At 33.5% G+C, this 17,548-nt stretch overlaps 2 protein-coding genes across 3 annotated transcripts; one reads left to right on the plus strand and one right to left on the minus strand.

Annotated features, from left to right (window-relative positions):
• Window positions 1-1,079: 1,079 nt before the first annotated feature.
• On the plus strand, window positions 1,080-7,913 carry LOC113847765 (protein SUPPRESSOR OF GENE SILENCING 3). 2 transcript variants are annotated; one of them, XM_027477044.1, is made up of 7 exons: window positions 1,104-1,258; window positions 3,042-3,090; window positions 3,263-4,306; window positions 4,455-4,749; window positions 4,903-5,147; window positions 5,938-6,095; window positions 7,347-7,913. In XM_027477044.1, the coding sequence occupies exons 3-7, from the start codon at window positions 3,278-3,280 to the stop codon at window positions 7,570-7,572; spliced, it is 1,953 nt and encodes a 650-aa protein (XP_027332845.1). In that variant the 5' UTR covers window positions 1,104-1,258; window positions 3,042-3,090; window positions 3,263-3,277; the 3' UTR covers window positions 7,573-7,913. The 2 variants fall into 2 exon arrangements, with proteins under 2 accessions (XP_027332836.1, XP_027332845.1); XM_027477035.1 differs by lacking the exon at window positions 3,042-3,090 and having other exon boundaries at window positions 1,080-1,258.
• Window positions 7,914-12,653: 4,740 nt separating this feature from the next.
• LOC113853043 (putative pentatricopeptide repeat-containing protein At5g08490) lies at window positions 12,654-15,797 on the minus strand. Its single transcript, XM_027483485.1, has one exon. The coding sequence runs from the start codon at window positions 15,406-15,408 to the stop codon at window positions 12,781-12,783; it is 2,628 nt and encodes an 875-aa protein (XP_027339286.1). The 5' UTR covers window positions 15,409-15,797; the 3' UTR covers window positions 12,654-12,780.
• Window positions 15,798-17,548: the final 1,751 nt, after the last annotated feature.

A 17,548-nucleotide genomic window follows, 5' to 3' on the forward strand; every position in this document is an offset into this window, starting at 1 on the left:
AGTTGAATTGGCTTCTTAAACACTATAAAAAAATTTTAAAGTTATTTTACATAAATATAAACAGTTTTAAAATTTTCTAAAAACGTAAAAAAAATTAGAATATTGCTTCTAATAAGTTAAATGTTACTTAAAGTAATTTTTCACAAGCTACATAATTTTTTTATCAAACAACTTTACTAGCTTATCGATCAATTAAATAAACTTTATATTTCTTAATTAAATATAATTTATGTTATTAAACACTTTAATTCAATCAATTAATTATAACTCATAATTTTTAATTATAAACAATAAATTTTGAACTTATTTATTAAGTTGCAAATTATAATATTTTAATTAGTCTTAGCCCAGGCTAAACAAGCCACATTGACTTGATATGATGATTGACCCTTTTCGGTGGATACCCTCTCCATATATACCCATGGTAACTATTATAATTAGTGAGCAAAGTTGAGGCAAATGGAAAAAACAGCATGACTTTTGAAGAGCTAGTTAATATACAGGGGAGGAGAGAACACAAGGAAGGTATCTCAAAAAAAAAAAAAAAGAATAAAAAGTATCTTTAAGATACTAATAAATATTTCATAAAAAATTACGAAAATATAACAAAAAATTTCGATACAATATTTTTATATTATTTTTAAATGAAAATTAGTTTATTTCAAATAACTCAAGACGTTAGAATTTGACAAGATGCCAAAATAAAATTTTAATTAAAAATAATATAAAAATACTCAAAATACGATGGCTAAAGTTTATCCAAATTTTGAAAGTAACGAGACAGTTACTTATTATTCCGATAGAGCCAACACTTCTCTCTTGTTCCTCAATTCTTCTCCTTCGTCCCTAAGTATGTCCGTACAATTATTTGTTTTAAAGAAAAACATTAACTATTATCCTATAAGTAACGATTAAAAATTTATTTAAAAGTATAATTAATCTTTTAATTTTTATAATTTTCGATACAAAATTAATTTTATATTTTTAATAAGTGTCTTTAATATACTAAATTAATGAGGATATTTTTAAAATCATTTTGGGGTACCCAATAAATTACATTTCATTAACTTTTCAAGTCCATTGTCACAAAACCTGCAATATAAGACCAGACCTTGGTCTTCATCTCACGCTTCTTTGTCCCGCATTTCACGCTTCTGCAGTTACACTCACTACTATCTCTCCGCCACTGTAGTGGCGCGTGCGTCTCAACCGCCGCGTTTCTCCCGCATTTTCTACGGCGGATCTTCCTACCGTACTGGTGATTCCTTCCTTCCTTTCTTATTTTCACTTTTCTTTCTCTTTCTCTCGCGAGCTCAGATATCGTTGTTAAGTTGATACGATGTCGGTTTTGCATTTGTTATGTGTTCTTTGCTACATGCATTGGTTCGTCGATGATTCTCCTGAGAAAGCTGGTTTTGCATGCTTCCTTTCTCTGCGAAGAAAATAAAAATAGTAAAATTATACAAATTAGAAAAGATAGAACAGAATGGGTTTATCTCACTTGCTTCATGAAAACCAGGGAGGTATCTGGTGTTTCAATTTAATTTTTTTTGGGCTTGTTTCTATGGAAGGTTTTTGGCTTGTTTATATACGTTAGCCGCATTTGTATTAAGAAAGCTAAAAATCATAGCAATATTTTGGTCTTCCAAAAAGATTAAGCTATTCTTAGTTCTAGTTTTTTTCTGTTCGGTCTCACCCTGCCTTAATAGTTTTTCTACTGTGAGTCCAAAAAGAGGCAAGTTTTTAATGGAGTCACAGGATTTAAGGCTTGGATAACATCAAACTGCTATAATATTTAATTAAAAAAATATTATTTATCGATTTTTATTGTGTGCTGTTGGATGCACATCAGATTTTTTTTTTTTGATTGGATTTATGTTTTTTTAACCCAATCTTGTTCAAAGTTCCGACCGAACTAAAGAGGAAAAAAATACTTGATGATTTTAAAGGAAGAGGAACTCTGTTGCTGATGTTTATCTTTATTTGTGATATTACGGTTACAATAATAATACTCTTCTTCTGTCATCTTGTTGCATTTCAATTTAAATGTGCGCATTTAATATTTAAAGCAAAGTAAATGTATAGCCGGAGTGCATTTACCAAAATATTGCTTTGCCAGCATACTATTGAGAGAAAAATGCTATTAGATGTTTAGTTCAATACCTGTAAAAGCTATGTCATGTTTTAATTTCTGTAATCACTTTTTCACTCCTTTTTTGTTAACATGTGAAATGTTACCTGATGGCAGGCTTCATTTGTCTGGAGCTTTTGCTGTTGTGTGTTTTGTACCACAACGGATTTTTCCCTGCATTTGATTCTTTTAAAATTATTTTATATTTATGTCATTTCCTCCTACATGTGATTCATGTATCCTTTCATGCACATTGCATTGGTCTGTTTGTACTTTGTAGTTACATTGGGATCCCTCCCTTCACTACCACTGCTGCTGCACGTGATTCATGTAAAAGCATTATCCTTTCACGCGCATTGACCATCTTGCATACCGCATTCCCCCCTTCACGCACATTGCCGCTGCATTTGATTCATTTAAAAGCATTATCCTTTCATGCGCAGTTTGTTGGTCTTTTTGTATTATTACATCAATATTACCTCTTCACACACATTGCTGCTGCACTTAATTGATGTAAAAGCATGATTCTTTCATGGGCATTGCTTTGGCCTTTTTGTAGTATTTCATTAGGATTCCCCATAGTGTGCCACTGCCACTGTCCTTGATTCATGTAAAAACATTATCCTTTCATGCACCTTGTTTTAGTCATTTTGTAGTATTTCATTAATATACACCCCCTTTGTGTGCATTGAGTTGTCTTTTTGTAGTATTACATTGAAATTCCTCCGTTTTGATGCATTGCCACTGCATTTAATTCCTGTAGTAGCATTATCTTTTTACACGCATTGTGTTGGTCTTTTTGTAGTGTTACGTTGATATTCCTCCTTCAGTAATATTTTGTCTCCTTTCCAATTCTTAGTTCATAGTGAAGTGTTAATTATTCTCTTTATTTGAAAATGTAAACTTTTAGTGAATGAAGGTTTTGCATTGATTTGATTCGCATTTGTCTGCAGCTGTAGGTAAGTTAAGATTTCTTTCTTAAGTTTATAAGTAGGTCTTTGCTTTTTTATTGTGATTGATAAATTAACTTAACTAATTTTCCTTTTACAACTTCTATCTGTCTGATGGTTTAAAATGCACTTTACCTCTTTGATCTGTTTATGCTTTTAACCCTCTAAAATAATGATCCAGAAGAGAGCACATACAATGAGTTCTAAAAGAGGGGGTGGGAGATCTTTGCCTATAGCCAACAATGATATGTCCAAAGGGAAAAGCATAACCGAATCTCATCCAAAAATTGAGCAGTTGACTCAGGGTATTGCTGACACTAAGCTAGATTCAGGACAAGATAATGGTGAGTGGGAGGTATATGCAAGGAAATCCAAGAACAGAGCTGGAAGCAGTGCTACAAAACCATGGGGGGGCCCAGCCCATAATTCTAATCCTAGGGCATGGGGGAATACTGATACAGTCCAAAAGTCAAGCATTCAGAGTCATGGTGGAGTAGGAAGAGCTTCTGGAAATCCCTGGCAGACACAAAATGCTAACTTTAGGAGACCAGCAGGCAGAGGAAATGGAAAGCCCCAGTTCGCAACAAGTGGATATGAAAGCAACAATGTGACTCCAAATCCTTTAATTCGGCCTCCACTGGAGCATGGCTGGAATTGGCAATCTAGAGCTGGTGCAATGCAGTCCAATGTAAAGGCTGAAATTATGCCAGAGGACCTGGAAAAGAATAATGATGTTGATGATGATGATGACGAGGAGGAGGAGGAGGACTCTGATGCTACAGAGGATACTGATGATGATCTAATGAGTGATGACTATGAGTCAGACACTAGTCAAAAGAGCCATGAGACACGCAAGAAGAACAAATGGTTTAGGAAATTCTTTGAGATTTTGGATGGCCTGACTGTTGACCAGATAAATGAACCAGAAAGACAGTGGCATTGTCCAGCTTGTAAAGGTGGTCCTGGTGCTATTGATTGGTACAAAGGCCTGCAGCCCCTGGTGACACATGCCAAAACAAAAGGATCAAAAAGGGTGAAAATCCACAGGGAGCTTGCTGTCCTTTTGGATGAGGAATTGCGCAGAAGGGGTACTTCAGTAATTCCAGCTGGAGAAGTATTTGGTAAGTGGAAAGGTTTAAAAGATGAAGAGAAAGATCATGAAATTGTTTGGCCTCCGATGGTTGTAATTCAGAATACAAAGCTTGAACAGGATGAAAATGATAAGGTATAGCTATATTTTTTTGTTTGTGTCAAATGATGAATAGTTAGAGACATTGTATTATTTTGGTTGCTTGTATCTACAGAGCAAAACATTCACATTTTTCTTGGTGTTACTATATGTGTTAACTCTGGATTTTGTTCGTTGTATTTAGTGGATAGGTATGGGTAACCAAGAACTTCTTGATTATTTTAGCACATATGCTGCTGTGAAAGCACGACACTCTTATGGCCCACAGGGTCATCGTGGGATGAGTGTTTTGATATTTGAAGCCTCAGCTGGTGGATATCTAGAGGCAGAGCGTCTGGACAAGCATTTTGCAGAGCAAGGAACTGATAAAGATGCTTGGTTTAATCGCCGTATTTTATATCTCCCTGGGGGGAATCGCCAGCTCTATGGATACATGGCTACTAAAGAAGACCTCGACTTTTTCAATAAGCATTGCCAAGGTCCCATTTCCTCTGTCTTGGTCACTTTTCTTCTCCATACTTGCATTATGCAGATTGTTTAATGTCTTACCAGTTGCAAGTTAATCAAGTCAGAATTCTGTTAACGTTGTATGCTGACATTCTTTTCTCTCTTTGTTATCTGAAATTATGAAGGTAAATCTAGGCTCAAATATGACATGAGATCATATCAGGAGATGGTTGTACACCAAATTCGTCAAATGAGTGAGGACAACCAGCAACTTCTCTATTTTAAGAACAAGGCTGTCAGAGGAGCAAAACACACAAAAGCTCTTGAAGAATCTATTGGTATAATGTCTGAGAGGCTGCGGAAGACAATGGAGGAAAACCGCATTGTGAGGCGGAGAACTAAAATGCAACATGAAGAGACCAAAGAAGAGGTAATACTAACATCAGACAGGCTTAATGTTTATTTTATTGAAAAACGGTTACTTTGTGTGTATAAACTTGTGTAATGTACTTATTTCTTGAGCCACTAAGTTTGAGGTTAGAATATGTTTCTGCTTGATGTTTTGTTGAAAATGTTAGTATTTTTTTGTACTACAAGAGCGGATGAGCTGAAGCTACTGACATGTCTACTTTATCTTCCTGGATGAGATGGTTGTGCATATAAAACTGTGATTATGTACCTGTTAAACTTAGTATATTCCCCATCTAAATGTTGTGTTCTTACTATTATATATTCCGTCTTTTTCCTTAAAAATAAATAAATAAATGAGCAATGATGGTGAAGAGTTATATTGGCTGTGGCTGTAGGTTATTTATCAAGATGGGTTATTTTATAACGCCTTTAAAGAAAAGCATAAAATCTTGTAATGATTTGGTTTCAGGTTTATTATTTCTGTTTTGTTGTGGAGGTCTGATGCATACTGTGAACCAAGTTTTCCATAACAATTTGTATTTATTAATATATTGATTGAATAATTTCCCTACTCTGTGACATGGTAATTTCATCCAAGTTCTTACCTTCTTGGTTAACTTTTTCGTGTAATGTTATGCTTACTAACCCAGTGTTAATCTGTCCTCTCATTGGAAAACAAATTGTTAATACTCAGGTGACTTCATCCTTATTTTTTCTAATGGTTAGCTATTCTTGAGTGTTCTCTAGGTAACTGGTATATTTTTTCTTTATACTTTTTCTCACTAAAGTATCTTGTCAATCAATGAAAGATGTATATGCAAGAACAATTTTTCAAGGACCAGATCAAAATCATTCATGATTCAAGGAATGCAAAGGAAGAAGATTTTGAGAGGTTGCAGCAGGAGGAACGTGAGAAGGTGAAGCAGTCAAACACTGGCCCTTTAAATACTGAGGAATGGAGGCTCAAGTATGTATGGTCATTCCTTGCGAATTTCAATTCCATTGAACTAATTATCTATTCACATCCGAAGCCAATGTAATCTAATAAATTTTTTGCAAGTTAGTATTGTGTAGTTGACTTTAAATTGAATCAGCAGAGAAAATTTTTAAAAAAGACTACACTTAACTTTATGGCTGTATTGCTCTTTTGGTCTCCTTATTTATAGGATTGGTTGATTTTAGTCCAATTTTTAATTGCTTGATTTTAGTCCTCCTTTTTAAAATTTTGCTCACTCAGTTAATTTATCATCTAATTGCTAATGGAGTTTATTGAAGTGAACCACTTGGCAACCAGAATTCCTATACTATCCCTCTTGCATATCTTCTCATCCTTCTCAACTCTCCAACCAAATTCCCTTTCATCCCATCCCATCCCTAAGCTATATGGCATACTCAAGCTCAGTTTCTATGTATGCATTTGCAGTAGAGATGCACTTGCAACAGTCCGATGACTTCACTTCCTCCCACCATTCCTCCCTTCTATGAATCTTCCTTGCTGCCATCTCCCCCCACTGCCGCCAAGCTTCCCCCTTCCCTTCCAAGGCTTTCCACTTGGGATTTTCTCAATTTCTTCAATAGCACTGATGATAGGTACCATCCTCAACCCCATTACATGGCCATTCACAGCAGTGACTCAGAGGAGCACACAGGAGAAGGGGATACCCAATTTGGAAGACAAGAATTACAAACACAAAGTAATCAAGCAAGTGCATGGGAGTCAAAAGCTTGTCAACCCCAAACCCCAACCCCAACCCCATCTCTTCCTACGCAATGGCCACCATGACGATGATGACAAGAATGATGAAAGAGTTCTAATTCCAGTGCTTAAATCGTTGTGACTGAGTATCCCATGGCTGAGAAGGTGCTTGCTCGAAGAGTTGCAGATGATGATTGAGATGCAAGGAGGGATAGTTAAGAAATTTTGGTAGTCACGGTTGTTCACTTTAACAAACTCTGTTAGCAATTAGATGATAAATTAAAGAAGTGAGCAAAATTTAGAAAACGAGGACTAAAATTGCATAATTAAAAATTGGGGGACAAATCGTACAAATTTATAAGTAAAGAGACCAAAAGAGCAATTAAGCCTAAATTTATAAAGTTAATGTTTTTTAAGAGCAAGAATCATGTACATGTACAGGAATACTAATGTCTAGTTATTTGGGTAGTAGTATTTCTATTTTTCAATGGCTTATGGTGAATTTGATTTCTTTGGATGTAGGGCGGATGAGTATCTAAAATTTGTTGAGGTCCAAGATAAAGAAATGGAGCACTTTGTTACTGAAAAGGAGTTACTATATCGTGTACATGCAGAGAGTATTGTTGCAATGAAGCGGAGGCATTGGGAGGAAGAGGTGCTGTTGGAGAAGAAGTTTGATGAGGAACTAGCCAAACTCATGGAAAAGTACTCCCCATCTCACCCAGATGATAAGTCCAATGGAATCTAATGGTGGGGTGTTGCACAGACCCGTACAAACAGATAAACACAGCCAAACAGGTAGAGAAAATAAATAGTGCCCACACATCAGCTTTCTAGAGATTTGGAGTTTGAAAATCAAGTATCTTATTTTCTATTCTATACTTCTATAGTATCTATTGACATTTAGTACATATCTGGAGATTGAAACCTAGTTGAAGTTTGAAATGGTGGTGCATGGTTGTATGAATGACTTGAGAATTTTCAAATTGGATGTCTAGATTTTACAAATTGAAGTTGCGATACTCGGCATGGATGCACATGAGTTATTTAGGATGTGATTTTACAATAAATGCTGGCAAATTCATTAGGAATCAACCGTGAATTAGTATTTGATAATTCGTCGCGCTATTGATATCCTTTTGAAGAAAGTTTGGTACCAAAGTAAAACCCAAACTGCGTGGTTAGTTAACTCCCAATTCTAGACCTGAAAAAGGTTACTGTCATTGAATGAGGGAACTTTTGTACTCTTGGAGGTTGTCTTTCTTTCTAGTTTCTACGTTGCTATCCTCTAAGGAGAAAGGCAACCGTTGGATTTATGTGTAAGAGGCATAGTGTAGTTTGGTAAATTCTATGGTGTTCTAAAAAATGAGATTATTTTTTGTTCTTGTGTAATAGTCATAACTATTGATTTTAATAGTAGAGTTAAGTGATATATTTAAAAAAAATATAAATATTATTTAATATCTTAATATAATTTAGAGAGTATTCAATGTCTAACAAGCAATGTAGTTTTTGATTTATTCTGATTACAAAATAAAGTTACGCAATTTTAAAGAAAGTTTTGAAAATAAAAGTAGGGAAATGCTTTTTATAAAAAAATTTTGCCTAATCGTATCTTTTTTTTTTCATTTTAAAAAAATATTAACTTGTTTTGAAAATTCAATTTTAAAATCATTGTTTAATTCGATTAAGATGTTATTTTAAAGAACGTAGATCACACCCAGCCGATGTTATTGATGCGATTCCTGGAGTTGCTAAGTGTGACGCAAGATTGGGAAGGTTCTATTAGAAAAGATGATCACGTACATATTTGAAAGTTGACAGAAAAAAATGTCCATATTAGAATAATAATTTATTTAAAGAATTAAAATTCATTGGGTTCAGGAAAAAAAAAAGCTGAATAAATCAAGAAATTTACAGCGTGAGAAAGGGAAAATAATAATAAATAAGTAAACTTTTAATTTGTTTAGATTAAAAGTACAAAAAAAATTTAAAAAAATAAAAGTTAAATTATATAGATTTAAATGATATTTTGGTCCTTTTACTAAACTTAAATTTGTAATTTAGTTTTTATATTTAAAAAATTTGTAAACAAATTTTTATATGTAAATTTATTTACAATTTAATTCAAATTATTACTTTTCACTCTAGACGTTTACAAAATTTGCAACATGACTATATAATTTGACGTTTACTTAAAAAAAAAGCTATTCTATGAACTTGCAAGCTTTTTACTGTATTTCAACCCACTTCTCCTTTTCCTTTTGTCATAACTATATCATTTTTTATGTCTTCTTTTATGTTTTAAGGTTTGGTTTGGCTCTAGGAAGATTATAGATTAATGTTTATCAAGATGATGACGAGGCTTTTCAGCTTTAGTCTCACGAGATTAGTTACAAATAAATTTCCTCAACTATCATCTTATTTCTATACATGACTCCATCTTCTAAGTTTTTACCATGTATGAGTTTCCAATTAATACTCAATAAGCCCTATTGCATTAATGCGCTCATGCATAATGATATCTTAAATCTATTATAATGGGAGCAACTCAAAGGAGAAAGAATAACAGAAAATAACGAACCAGCAGAGTACTAATAATGACAATTTTATTGAAATACAAGACAATGTTCAGAAAATGCAGCCATAAGCGACGAAAAAAGACAATAACAATGGCCCTCGCTCAGAGGAGTGCCAATTGGGACATAGAAATTAAACGAGAGAGAAAATTTCTAATTAAACCATCCACACACACTTTCTCTCTTTACAGTTAAGATATTTATACTAGTGGCCACCCTACACGAAATCCTTCAACCGTGTGCTCTTTTGCTTGGATCACGCGCTTTTCCTCACCATGCCTTTTGGCCAGCTACCATGTGTCTTGCCTTGCTATTCTCACTTGGCCCTATATGCTACTTCTCTTTCTTAGCATTTTTAGGCCCATTCCTTACAATTCTCCTCCCATCGAAATTGACCTTGTCCTCAAGGTTGAAATGAGGATATGCTTTCAAAAACACAACATTATCTTTCCAAGTAGCAGTATCTGGAGAGCCATCTTCTCACTGAACCAAAGATTGTTGAATCTGTTGTTTTCCTTGAAGAAATACACGTGACTTTAGGACAGCAACTAGTTGAACCACTGGAAGAATCTCGATATCACATATTGGTAAAGGTACATAAGGTTGATCATGGTTATCATGACAGAGTTTTAATTGAGACACATGAAAGACTGGGTGGATCTTAGGTGAAGCTGGTAAACTCAGTTTATAGGCCACATTCCTAATCCTTTCCACAATTGTAAACGGACCAAAGTACTTCAAACCCAGTTTCGGATTCTTTCTCAAGGCCAAGGAATGTTGTATGTAAGGTTGTAGTTTCACTAACACCAAATCTCCCACCTGAAATTCAACATCCAATCTCTTCTTGTCAGCATATTTTTTCTGCATTTGCTGAGCTCGGTGCAAATTAATCTTCAATTTTTGTATAATGGAATCTCTGGATAATAATTGTTCTTTGATAGTAATTGGATCATTAGCATCGGGAATGTATTTAAGTAACTGAGAAGGTGTAGTATGGTAAGCTGTGTTGTACCAATACTTGGCCTAAGTGAGGAGCTTAGACCATTCTTTAGGGGCATCAAAAGTGAAGCACCTAAGGTATAATTCTAGGCACTTGTTCAATATTTCTGACTGACCATCAGATTGAGGATGGTAAGTTAAGGACATTTTGAGAGTTGTACCACTGAATTTCCATAAAAACTTCCAAAAATGGCTTGTGAATACTTTGCTAAACCATGCAATTTGACTATGTTCTTGAAGAAAGCTTCAGCTTTTATTTTGCTTATGTAATCTATTTTCAAGGGAATGAAATGGGCTGCTTTGGATAGTCTATTAACTACCACATAAATCACAGTGAAACCTTGAGATGCAGTAGGCCAGTGATTAAGTCCATGGCCAAGTTTTCCCAAATTTGATTAGGGATGGGTAATGGCTACAATAAACCCAAGGAAAGTGCAGTAGCTACCTTAGCTTGTTGACACAATAGATATTGTTGGACAATAGCTTTCACATCCTTATGCATCCCTTGCCAATAAAATTGAGTTTCTATTCTTGTCAAAGTTCTAGTAAAATCGGCATGACCTTCAATCATAGAGCTATGAAACTCATGTAAAATGGCTTGTAACAGATCATGACTAGCAGAGACCGCAATCCTATTTTTCCACAGTAACAATCCTTGATGTAAGGAGTAATGAGGCTTGCTATTAGTATTGATGGAACAAGAGGCCCAAATGAGTTTTATTTCAGGATCTTGTTGTTGTGCTTCATACAAAGATGACAATAATTGAGGAATAGGCTGAGACCAAGCCATGTGAAAAGATCTTGAAAGAGAATCAACTGCTATATTGTCTTTCCCTGGCTTATACTCGATAGTAAAATCATAGCCAAGTAATTTGTGTAACCATTTTTGCTGCTTAGGAGTTTGCAAGCTCTTATCCATAATACATCTCAAGCTATTTTGGTCAGTTTTAATGACAAACTTGTGGCCTAATAGGTAGTGTCAAAAATTCACTATAGCCTCAGTCACAACATATAATTCTCTTACATAGGCAGATTGTTTCTGCATTGAGGATGACATTTTCTTTGAAAAGAAAGCAATGGGGTGCAGGTTTTGACTTAATATAGCACCTATTCCAAAACCTGAGGCATCAGTTTTGAGAGTAAATGGTAAGGAAAAGTCTGGTAGTATGTGTGTTTGAATCATGTGGTGACGATATGTATAAATGCATATGAATAAATATACAAATATAAAGTATATAAGTTAAGAATATTTAACTGTGACTGGTCCAGTTGATTAGAAATTTGGCTAAGTATAGGTATTGTAGGGTGTTCTCGCTGTAGCGAGAAGGCCCTAGACGAAGAGCATATGATAGGAATTGAGGTTTTTATTGAATAAACAAAACCAACACAAGGAGTACCCCTGATATTACAATCAAGGTAATGGAAACAGAAAAATGGAAAACAGACAGCAGCAATCTAATAACTAGTGAGAAACCCTCCTATAGCCTGAGCTACCCCTCCAAAGACCTTACCAGATATTTCCTACCCATGTCCTCTGCTCCTTCTGCCTATATTACCTCTCTTCACTTCCCGAATCTTTTCCCCCTCAACCTCGCCACGTGTGCTGATTTGTTAGTCTGTTAGAATCTAGCATAACGGCCTCCTGGATCACCATTCCCCATTTTACCCCTCTTTCTTTGATATGTCTTTAATGGGAGTCCAATTGGCTTAGACTCAACAATACCCCCTCCATTGAGAGGAACCTTGTCCTCAAGGTTGAAATGGGGAAACACAACCTGTAGCATGTCAAATTCCTCCCAAGTACTATCTTCTTTAGGCAAATTCATCCATTTAATCAGAAACGGCCTCCTGGATCACCATTCCCCATTTTATCCCTCTTTCTTTGATATGTCTTTAATAGGAGTCCAATTGGCTTAGACTCAACGGCATGAAATTGTGCTATTCTCGCTGTAATGAGAAGACGATAGTGAAGGGTACATATCTGAATGCAGTCTCGCTGTAACGAGATTTTGTAAAAACTAAAATGTAGTTTTCTCTGAAATTTTCGCTGTAGAGACAAAAGGAGACACTCAAAATAGTATTAATTTCTCAAATTACAGTGTTCTTTTTAAAACCAGGTAGGTCATAGACAATTAGGCATAGTGTTTTGAACTGCAAATATCAACCACGTGATAATTTGAGTATACTAACCAATTAACGATGAACACATTATCGCTTCATATTCAATAATCAAATAATCCTTGTGCCATGAAATAGTTTATCTATTAATGATTAGTTTAAACTACTCAATTTTTTAAGCCATGATCTATACACGTATTTTTCATCCTATTTAAAGAAAAATAAATGTCTTCATGAATGCCATGATGCACAAGATTAAGCTAAAATTCCAAGGGTTCTTTAATTTGTTGATCCAATGTTTGTAGTGTACTGTAAATAATGCTTCTTTGAGGGTGTGAACAGTCTCCAGCCATAAAAATGTTATTTGTCCTCTCAACTTCGATCCAGCTGCATCCTGCTGGCTTTTTCAAATCTTTGTTCCTCATCAACTTTCTGACTTCCATTACACTATCCCATCTGGCATCTGCTGCATACAAATTTGATAATACAATGTAGTTTCCGACATCGTTAGCTTCAATTTTGAAGAGTTTGTCTGCTACAATTCGCCCTAATTCTATTTCATGATGTGTTTTGCAGGCACCAAGCAATGTCCCCAAAAGATTAGCGTTAGCCTCAATGGGCAAACTGGTCACAAGAGAGTATGCTTCACTAACGCGGCCACCTCTAGCTAGGAGATCCACCACACAAGCATATTGCTCCATAGTGGGTTTCATACCATGGATTTTCTCTATTGAATAAAATATCTTCAGTCCTTCATCTATGCGGCCAGCATGACTGCAAGCAGATAATATGGAAGTAAAGATAACATGATCTGGCTTGATTCCCAACATGAGCATGTGAGAAAAAATCTGAAGTGCTTCTTCAATCATGCCATGCATAGCATAGCCACCAATCATAGCAGTAATCATAACCAGATCCTTATCAGCACTTGATTGATATATCTTATATGCACGGCTTATGATACCACATTTGGCATATGCATCTAAGAGGGCTCCTTTCAGGTGAAGATCCTCAAAACAAGACCTAATAATATACCCGTGAAACTGGCTTAGCAAGTGGGCTGATGCCATTTGTGTACATACTGGAAGGAGGCTCATGATAGTCACCGCATCAGGCTTCATCCGTCCAGTTTGTAACTCATGGAACAATTCAAGAGCTTGTTCAGGACAATCATTTTCTGCATATACTCGAACCATAAGATTCCATGTGGTAAGGTCTGTGTCGGACATTCCACTAAATATCATATTTGCATCATGATGTGATCCTAAACCCACAAAACCTGATATCAGTGAATTGCATGAGACCAGATTCCTATTTTTGGATAGATTCTGAAACATTTTGTAAGCATACTCCATGTTACCACATTTGGCATATGCATCAAGTATTGCATTCCCAACTGTTGGTGTATTATCACTTAATAAAGATCCAGTCCTGATTGAATAGTTATGTATTTCTTTAACCTTTTCTACTCTCAATAGAGAAGCACAAAAACGAATTATGGTTAATATTGTGACTGAATCAGGTCTAATTCCTACTTTAAGCATCAAATGTAACAAGCTTTGAAATCTTAAATGATGCCTCTTCTCTCCAAAGGCATCAAAAATAGAATTCCAAGAAATCAAATCTTTTCTGGATATCATAGAAAACGTATGATATGCATCTTCTGTATAGCCACATTTTGCATAGAAAGTTACTAGAGCATTTCCAATGGTAGTATCTTCAAAGAGGAAAGGATGTCTAAAAATATATGCATGGATTTGTTTCCCTGCCTGCAAGTTTTTCAATTGCCCACAAGCTGGAAGTATGCTGATAATAGTCACAGAATCTGGCAATAATGTCTCTAAAGATACTAAATTACCAAACAGATGTAATGCTTTTAACCATTCACCATTTGATGTACATCCTGAAATAATAGCATTCCAGGAGACCAAATCTCTAGCATCAATTTCCCAAAACAATGATTCTGCTTCCATCATCCGTCCAACTTTTAAGTAGAAGCTAATCAAAGCATTACAGACGGAAACATCTGTGGACAACTCAGGCCACTGCAGCAAATAAGAATGGATTTGCCTTCCACATCTATAGGCAACATTCTTATCAAAGGAAGCACAAACAGGAAGAATATTTGCAACTGTTGCATAATTTGGTCGCGTAGGTCCTTTCACCATTGAACTGAACAATGAGAATGCATCTTGCACTAGCCCATTCTCAGCAAGGCCAGCAATCATTGCATTCCAAGAAACAATATCTTTATGAATAATGTTATTAAAGACAACATAAGCACCGTGAGACACTAATCCACACTTTGCATACATTGACACGAGAGCATTTCCATCAATGGTGTCTTGCTCAAAACCAGACTTAATAACATAAGCATGTACACTCTTTCCAGCGTCAAGATCCCCCAAACGAGCACAAACAGGAAGGACAGTAGCAACAGTAACCGAATTGGGCATAGCCTCCCCACTCGAATGCATCATCCTAAACACCCTCATCACATCAACATCACATTTGAAGGACCCTGAAACTGAAAAACCAGACAAAACTATATTCCAAATAACAGGATCAAAGTGACTGAGCTGATCAAACAGCTTGTGGCAATCATCAAGCATGCCACATTTGGCATACATGTTAAGCAACGCTTTATTGGTAACCTGGCAAGAAACATGTCCTTGTTTAACAATATAACTATGAAGGGTTCTGCCCCAGTTGGGAGCTAAAAGGGCAGAACAAGACTTGAGAACTGCAGCAAGGACACTGTGATCTGGTTTGAAAGCTTCACAACACTTTAAGCAGTGATGGAAAAGGGACAAGGCTTCATTGTGCCTGGCATCTAAACATAAGCTCGTAATGATGGAACCCCATGTCTTGAAATCACGTTGAAGCATAGCATAGCATGCCCACGGGAAGCTAAAAATGGGGGTCTTTAACGTTAGACTGCTGTATGAAAACAAAACAATGTACTCAAACCTATGGAAAGCTCAAGACTTGGATGTCTAATTTCTCTTTCTCGTGAAGAAGAAAAATAATAGCGTTTGTGGCATTTTCACAAACAGTGGGTGTGCTAAATGAAAAGGTAGCAATTATAAATTTGAATTCGTTGGCTCAATGAAATAACGGGAAGATTCTAACGACACATGTGGAAGACTTCTGTATTCCCCGAACATATTGACTCTCGCCGTTTACAACGGTTTCCTCGCCGGGAAAGTGACCACCGGCGGTACCACTGGGAACAGACATAAGTTATCTTCCACCTTAAAAGTTGGAATGCACGTGCATGACTAGTGCGCTCGATGTCATCCATCCATTATAAAAAAAACAGCCAAGTTTAGACACTTAAAAGCATGTTTGTTTTTCTTTTCAAAAATAATTTTATGTTTTTAAAAATAAAATACAATATCAATTTATATTATATTTTATTTTAAAAATAGAAAAGTTTTTAAAAAGAAAAATAAAATACTCTTCATTTTTTTTAAATGATTTTTTTGATAATTTTAAAATAAGTTTTTATAAAATATAAAAGTCACATTTTAATAAAAAATATAATACAATTTTAATGATGATAAATGATTGAATATTTATAATCATATAACTAATATTTATTATATTTTTAAAATATATTATATGTCAAAACAAATTTCAGTGATAAAAGAGTAATATTTTTAAATTATAAGAATTTGTATAGACTTTTTTATTTAATATTACTATTATTTTTTTATTTTGTCTAAATCATGTATAGGAACAACTTTTATTGATTCGTCCACATGATTGTGATTTTTTAAACTAATTATTAAATAATTAAAATAAAATATTTTATAAAACTATTAAGAAATATAAATAAAATATAAATCATGATGTATAAAGTTTTTATATAATGAAATAAAAATAAAATATAAGGACAAGAATTATAATTAAAAGAATATTAATTATAGAAATTATAATAGAAGAAAATTTTGATTTTAGAACTTTCTATTCTCTAAAACATTGAAATATATAAAAAAAACAAAGAAACAAAGTCAAATAAATTTATATTTTTAAATTTAGATAAATGACATAAATTAATTTATAAATGATTTTTATAAAAATTAAAATATAAAATATTTTCATGCAAGAACTCAAACTAAAAATAGTGCTAAGTGTAGAATTTATTTTATAAATATTTTATTATATTAATAGATAAAATGCATAAATTGAAAGAAAGATGATGAAACAAATTATTGAATCCAAATACGTCATTTTTTAATATGGTATGTCAAAATTTTAAAATTATAATTAAAATTAAATTTATAATAGTATTAAAAATTAATATATCTAAAATAAAATATTTTCAAATTAATATATAGTATCAAATTTTATTAAATTAAATTAAAATAAAAAAATATTTGAAAGAGAAAATTATAAATAAAAAATATTAAATTTGTCTTAATAAAGATGATAATATATTCTAAAAATACTCTCATTGTTTTATAGAAAAGTTAACTTTTAAGATAATATTATATAATTTTATATAGAGTTTTATTAATTCTATTTCTTAGAATTGAGTTTAATTATTTAAAATAAGTAAATTAAATTAAATATAATTTTTATTAAATAAAAACATATTTATTGCATTGAAATAATAAAGGTTTAGTAAATATTTTTTATATAATTTAATTATTTTACTAACATAACAGTCACGGGAGAGATTTAGGAAAAACATTAATATAAATTAAAATTTAAATAAAATGAATTTCATTAAGAGTATAAATAATTTTAATGAAAATTAAAATTGTTTAATTGTTAGAGACTTGAAGAGTTTAAAAAATTAAGAATATTAAACTTGAATGAGATACTATTGTCATGAATTACCTATAAAGATTATATATATATATATATATATATATAATTATGTATTTCATTAAAATAAGATTATTTTTTAATAATATATTTGAGAGTTGAATTTTTAAACAAAGAAAATAAGATAAATTTTAGTCAATGAAAAAAATAAGATAAAAATTTTAATTTATAAAATTAAAAATTAAAGTAATA

Source organism: Abrus precatorius, unplaced genomic scaffold (assembly GCF_003935025.1).
Source record: "Abrus precatorius isolate BTA unplaced genomic scaffold, Abrus_2018 Scaffold10, whole genome shotgun sequence".
NCBI lineage: Eukaryota > Viridiplantae > Streptophyta > Magnoliopsida > Fabales > Fabaceae > Abrus > Abrus precatorius.

Coding starts and splice junctions, on each gene's coding strand:
- LOC113847765 (XM_027477035.1), top strand. CDS start 3,278: ATGAGTTCTAAAAGAGGGGGTGGGAGATCTTTGCCTATAGCCAACAAT. Junction 4,307..4,454: donor AACAGGATGAAAATGATAAG/GTATAGCTATAT, acceptor CGTTGTATTTAG/TGGATAGGTATGGGTAACCA. Junction 4,750..4,902: donor TTTCAATAAGCATTGCCAAG/GTCCCATTTCCT, acceptor GAAATTATGAAG/GTAAATCTAGGCTCAAATAT.
- LOC113853043 (XM_027483485.1), bottom strand. CDS start 15,408: ATGCTTCAACGTGATTTCAAGACATGGGGTTCCATCATTACGAGCTTA.